The sequence below is a fragment of the Aptenodytes forsteri genome, unplaced genomic scaffold (genome assembly GCF_000699145.1).
Source record: "Aptenodytes forsteri isolate BGI_AS27 unplaced genomic scaffold, ASM69914v1 Scaffold70, whole genome shotgun sequence".
In the NCBI taxonomy this organism is placed as follows: domain Eukaryota; kingdom Metazoa; phylum Chordata; class Aves; order Sphenisciformes; family Spheniscidae; genus Aptenodytes; species Aptenodytes forsteri.
The window spans coordinates 1,367,666-1,374,012 of record NW_008795690.1 but is presented as its reverse complement, the minus strand read 5'-3'; the positions used below and the strand labels follow the sequence as shown (position 1 = coordinate 1,374,012).

General features: G+C 39.8%; 1 protein-coding gene across 3 annotated transcripts in view; it reads left to right on the top strand.

The window, feature by feature from the left end:
* LOC103901910 (carboxylesterase 5A-like) overlaps window positions 1–6,347 on the top strand; it is a 12,067-nt gene continuing 5,720 nt past the window's right edge. Inside the window, exons 1-7 of one of the 3 annotated variants that reach the window (XM_019473026.1) lie at window positions 5–49; window positions 121–229; window positions 565–721; window positions 2,672–2,713; window positions 4,584–4,717; window positions 5,255–5,408; window positions 5,665–5,765. In XM_019473026.1, coding sequence (XP_019328571.1) covers window positions 653–721; window positions 2,672–2,713; window positions 4,584–4,717; window positions 5,255–5,408; window positions 5,665–5,765 — 500 coding nt within the window. In that variant the 5' untranslated portion in view covers window positions 5–49; window positions 121–229; window positions 565–652. Of the gene's footprint in view, window positions 230–564; window positions 722–2,671; window positions 2,714–4,583; window positions 4,718–5,254; window positions 5,409–5,664; window positions 5,766–6,347 lie in introns of all 3 variants that reach the window. The other 2 variants (XM_019473027.1, XM_019473025.1) reach the window with 2 other exon arrangements.

The window sequence follows — 6,347 nt, the reverse complement described above, 5'->3', positions numbered from 1 at the left end:
GGGGAGCTTGGGTGACCTTCAGGGTTGCTTTTAGGGCAGTTATGAGGAGGTAGGGATAGCAGCGCTGGGGGGGCGCCGGCGGGTTGGGAGGAAGCGTTCAGCGACTCGAGTCTTGCACAGCTTTAAACTAAAGTCTAGGAGTGAAAAACGAATGGCTTCACTGGAGTCAGCGACGTTGCGAAGTGTCTGTGAGGGACCTCTGAAGTGAACTTAGCGCTGTCAAGGATGGGTAAATTAAATTGCATGTTAAATACAACATTTTTTGATTAAAATTATTTCTTTCATCTTTTAATTTGAAAAGTCAAACTGTATCTAAGAAAACCTGTGAACGTCAAGAAACTGGAGTGATAGAGCGTAATGATGACATATTTTGGCTTCGTACACCCCTTTATAATGGGGTTAAAGCACATACTCCTGTATAAACATACTGTATGTTATCTGTTTTAGCTTCCTTGCTGCATGTTTGATTTCTCTTTGCAAAAAATGATCTGTTTAGGGTTTGTTTTTTCTCATGCCTGCCACGTCAAGTCATGGTCATGGGTAAGATGTGAACATGCTCCCCAGGTGGAGGGCGGCAGTTTCCCCGGCGGCTGACAGAAAGAAAAGAGGATTTGAAAGGAGCTGAGACTTGCTGCTTCAAAAGACGTTGCAGATGGAAGAAAAGACGTATATTGTGGTTCTGTTGCTCGGCACTGCCTTACAGAAACGGTGGTTACCTCAGGTGGGCTCAGGTGTGCTTTTGACTGCAGGGAGTTGGGCCAGATTGGGTTTGCCCCCAGCGGGACCTGTTCTGAAGATTACTGATATGTTTACACATCTGCTGATATTTTAAATAAGACAAACAAACTACCTGCGAGCAAAGTTCCATTTATCTCTGCTTTCATCTTTGTTTTGTATTATATTCAGTTAATATATAGATTACATAGATTAAGAAGTGAACTTTAATATAAAATCCTTTGTTATCTTAAGTTGGTCTTTCAATTAGTGTATGTTGTTTTGGATAATAAATTTTGTTGGTAAGCATCATTTTTCTGGCTGTTTAGGAAAGACAAAGCTGACTGAGCTGACTTACCCTTAGTGGCAAAGATGTTGACTGATTTTAAAAGTGGCTTTTGTTTGCTTTGTTTTGGTTTGTTGGGGTTTTTTTAATTGGATAAAGGGAGTACAGTTTGGCAGCACGAGAAGTCCTATTCGTTGGAATTCACTGATGGAAAGTGTTCAACTTAAGTAGCCTCGTGGAATCCTGCTTTTTCCAACTCCTTGCTCCCTACCTCATGTATATGTGCATGGATGGATGGATACGTACACAAACAGGTGCACACACTTATTCCCATATGTTGAAATCTGTCTGCTGGTTTTGGTCTGTCTTCCTAGTCCACAAGAAGAATGGACAAAAATCCCAGGGCTATTCACATTGGACTGGAACAAAAATAACTGCAACAGAAAGGATTTTCCAGAAAGATTTGAGGGAAGTATAAAAAATAAGAGGGAAGTTATGTTCTGCAATGCATATTTGCACAGTTCCAGGTGAAATTCATGAGAAATTGGCACACTTTCCAAAGCTATCGCAACCCAGAGACAGAGGAACTGTATAAGAAATAGCAAGTAGCTCTGAATTCTCTTGCACTGAAAATCTTGTTTTACCTATCTTATTTGCGATCCTTTTTGTTAGAGAAGAACTGACTTACTCTGACAAACCTGTTTCCCAAGCAGAATGAACTTACGTGATGTATGGTCTGTGATGGAGAAGTTGGCTTCACAGGCTTTATGAGTGTCCATGCTGGAGGTGAAGTAAGTGAACACAGTGCAGAGGAGCCTGAAGCAGTATGCTTTGCAACTGGATGCTGATGGCACCATTCATCCAGGAGATGTGAAATGAATCGAAGGTGGAAAGGCAAAGACCCATTTTGTAGAGGGTGTTTTGCCAGTTGAAGATTGGGAGTTAGTGGAGCAGGCTGGGCTCGTAGGCCCAAGTATGAAGAAGGCCTTGAGGCTAATCTGTTCAGGGCCAGTCATCCACACTGAGGGATGTTATGCTTCTACAAACTACAAAATTTTTTAGGACTTTTTCGGCCAGCAGGTGAAAACTGTTGGATTGCCAGCCTATTTCCACTGTAGGAAGCTATTTTATAGAGAAGGTGAGGTCATGGCCCTCTCCCACTTTTTTGACGGAAGTATATACCCTATAAGGTGTTGGTAAATAGACCTTGCTTTCTGACCTCCACTGAGGCCGCTCATAGAGAAGAAGCTATAATCTGACCCTCAACTTTAATCTTCCCTTTAATTTTGAAAAATGCAGGAGGCCTATTTTTATTCAAGAAGGGATAAAGAACTAATTTGGAGGCTGGGGGCCAGTCCCTGCTGGAAAGCACATAAGTGTCAATTATGGTACAGATGTGCTAGCCCTCATTAAAACTTCTGCAAGAAGTTTTATTAACTTATAGCTAACTATTTTGATTTTTTTTTTTTTCTTCTTTTAGTTGTTACTTCCTAGTTATTTTTAATCTGCAATCCTGTTTTTTGGTGAGGTTTTTGTTGTTGTTGTTTTGGGGTTTTTTACAAGAATTTAAGTGTTGACAGCTCTGGAACCTCTTCAGACCGTCACTGTTTTCTCTGCTTGTAGGATTAACAGCAGATTAACTATGATTAGACCTTTTGTTGTTGTTCACAGGTGGTGTTGGGTCATTTTCAGATCATCCATTCTCAGGATCAGGTAATGATTAGTTGCTTTACACTAAGGGATTGTATTTACACTCTGTATCAAGTACAGCTCTGAAAGTGCTTAATGCAGTGCATGTTCAAAAGGGAATTTAGCTGCACTCCCTACTCAGAGTGCCCTCAGCAGGGACCTTTGTACCATTCTCTTCCACATAAAACCAGAAAATAATCTAGAGTCCAAACGGGGGTGAAAAATGGCTCCTCAAAACCAGATTGCTTTGCTTTGTACCTTGTTTTGTAGTATAGCGTTCATCACTTGTGGAGCAGAAGGTGAGATGCAAAATCTGTTATTGCTGTTGGGGAAGCAGCCGCACGAACAAGTTGCAGTATAGTGATTTTCAACGGCAGTACCTCTCTTATACTTTTGTTAGCAATCTGCAAAAGTATCCTAATAAACTTCATGCAAAAATTACTGGTTTTGTGAGATGAAACCATTTCTGAAATGATTTTATGAGAATAAAATTTTCTTTCTTAAAATGTAGAAAGCAAAAACATTTCCAAATTATCTAAACAATATTTTTAAGATCTTGTTGGATACTAAATTTAGAAAATGTTAATGATTTTGACAATTGCTGTTTGCTCTGAAATTTGTTTTTGAGCTTTATGCTCTTGCACAGTGAGTAAACTATGTCTTACCTAGCTCCAGTTGTCATTGGCAGAGCCAGCTATGGGAGTGTTTGGCAGGGGGTGTCTGTCATTGCACAAAAGGGAAATGAAAACAAAATGGAAAGGAACAAGCTGAAATCTTCTAAATTAAACAGTCAGTAAAAAATGCTTCATTGAAAAGTCTGATAATTATGAAGATGCAATTTAAATTTCATTTTTTTCCTTGTGTGTTACTTCGGGCAGACTGGTGCTGAGCCAGAAGTGACTGTGGCACTTGGACAGCTCAAAGGGAGACAAACCAATGTGAAGGGGACAGACAGACTTGTAAACATTTTCTTTGGGATTCCTTTTGCAAAAGCACCTGTTGGATCCTTAAGTTTTCCCCTCCTGAACCCTGGAATGATCTGAGAGATGCAACTTCTTACCCACCACTGTGAGAGCCGTTCAGATCATTTGTGTACAGGACTTGTCAGTGTTGTTGTGTTTATTAGGATATAGAGGTCTGATTTTTTTGGTAAGGAGCTTGTATTGACTGGTAGTGAATATGCTGCCAGTACTGAAATATTTCATAAGAACTGCGGGACTAGGAAACACAAAGAATTCCTGGGAAATTCCTGTCTTTGGAAATCACATTTTCTCATTATACTGTGCTGAAATAATTCAGCTTTTTAAGTACAAGTATAGAGCTGTGCTTTTACAGGTTGTGCCTCTAACTGTACATAATTAACACAAAGTTCTAGCACCCTGTGGGGATTCTGTTTTTGGAGCAAAAGAAAGTGTGTTTTCTCTATCATTGTTACATTGTTGCTATTGCAGTTTTATTACTAATAGTCACGCTTCCTTTCTTTTGTGAAGATGTCCTCAAGATCTGTCCATGTTGAAAATAGCTGAAAAAAACTTTAAAGGAAAACACCTTCCATTCTGAACTTCTGAGGACTGTTTGTATCTAAATGTTTACAGCCCTGCTGGTTCAAACAAGAAAGACAAGTTACCTGTACGTAAATCCATTGTACAAACTTGTGTCATACAAAGTTTGCACCTAATGATAGCTCCTAAGTCACTTAATTGCTTTTGAAAATGTGATGCTGCATTAGCAAAAATAATATTATTATGTAAAATTCAAAGTCCACTAACCTAAAATTCAGCTCCCATTGAGCTTCGGTGATTTGGAGTTCCTAGTTCTCTGTTGTTGTCTTCCTTTTTCAAATGAGATCTACTAAGCAATGTATAAAAGTGTGTGTCACCCTTTTTTCTCTAAGGTAATGGTGTGGCTCCATGGAGGCAATTTTATATTTGGCGGTGCTTCTAGGTATGATGGTTCTGCACTATCAGCCTACAAGAATATTGTGGTAGTAATAATTCAGTACAGACTTGGACTCCTTGGATTCCTCAAGTAAGATGACCTATTTCACTTTTTACAAAATACTTCCTATCATGTTTAAAGCATGTGTAGTTTTGTTTTGTACATGAGCTGAACTTCTGTACCAGCTTCCCACTGTTACAGTGGTTTAAATGTACATAGTGCACTGATATCAGGACTTAAGAACATTGAGAAATGTCCGTAAATTCCATTTGCATTGTCATTTGATTGTAGCCTGCTATCAAATCATAGTTGAGCTTAATTGGTTCTGAATAGGATGTTTGTTCTTGCCTTTACTTCCATCCATTGGTGTGTAAAGCAAGAAATCATATAGTGTAAAGGCCAGGAATCCATCTGTGTATGGATGAACAAACAATAGAGGCAAGTAAGTCAGTGGGGCTTAGATCTGACTATGAAGGGCTTTAGGTCAGTAGGCTATACAATATATTGTCATATTTGGCCAACTATGATACTTTGCACAAAATTTAAGTTGGTGAGGTTTATTTTATTCTGGTATTAGAAGAACTATTACTCTTCCTGAGAAGTTGGCTTATACTGCTTTTCTTTCAGTACTGGTGATGAACACGCTCGTGGGAACTGGGCATTTTTGGATCAAGTAGCAGCTTTTTGGTGGATCCAAGAAAATATTGAACACTTTGGTGGAGATCCAGGATCTGTCACACTCTTTGGTGTATCTGCAGGATCTTGCTCTGTTTTTGCACATGTAGGCATGCAGTAGATATACTAAAAAGTAAAGTCTTAAAAAAAACCTTCAAAAACTCAATTAGTGTAACATTTCATGCTTAATCTGATTTTTCAAAGTAAGATTAATGGCACATTGTGCTAAGTCTGGGCACTACCCCTGTAAGCACATAAAAATGTGTAATTCCCCACTGAATCCAGCAGTCTAGTCAAGCATAAGTTATGGGATATGGACCTCAACGTAGAATAAATATTTTCTGTTCTTCCCTTCTTGGCAGGTTTTATCTCCTTTGTCTAAGGGTCTCTTTCATAAAGCAATATCAGAGAGTGGAATTCTAATCCCCCCGATAAAGATTTACTTCTTTCAGCATATCTTAAGGTAGGCTCTTTTTTTTTTTTTTTTTTCCATTTTAAAGCCTTTATAACCTAAAATAGGATATTTCTTATATCTCATAATTTGGTTAAAAGAGAAAAGGGGAAAATCTGATTGCATATTATGCAACGAAGTTGATCAAATTTATTCTCATGGCATACCTATAAATACATAGATTAGCACTAAGTAAATTTTCATTTAAATAGTCTATTTTTGATCTCACCGTGCTCATTTGGTCTTGGAAATAGATTGCACAGTTATGTCATTATAGTATCTGTGGGTCAAGTTAGGTATTTTCAGTTACACACGTGCCAGGCTAGGCATATGTCCATTTTCATGCACACTGTAACTTATACAGTAACTGTGAAACTCGCAGAGGTCATCAGCTCCGGTGCAGGTGCGTCCCGCAGTGGAGCGGCGGATGGCGGTGTACAGCGGGGTTTCCTGAGCCGGGGAACCCACAGGGGAGCGCAGGGACCCGCCAGGAGCCTGCAGCTCTCACGAGAGCGGCTGGTGAGGCCTGGGTGGGGCCAGGAGTAACGGCGGCCACCCCCCCCCCCCCCCAAAAACGCGCCCCAGGGCGCGCCC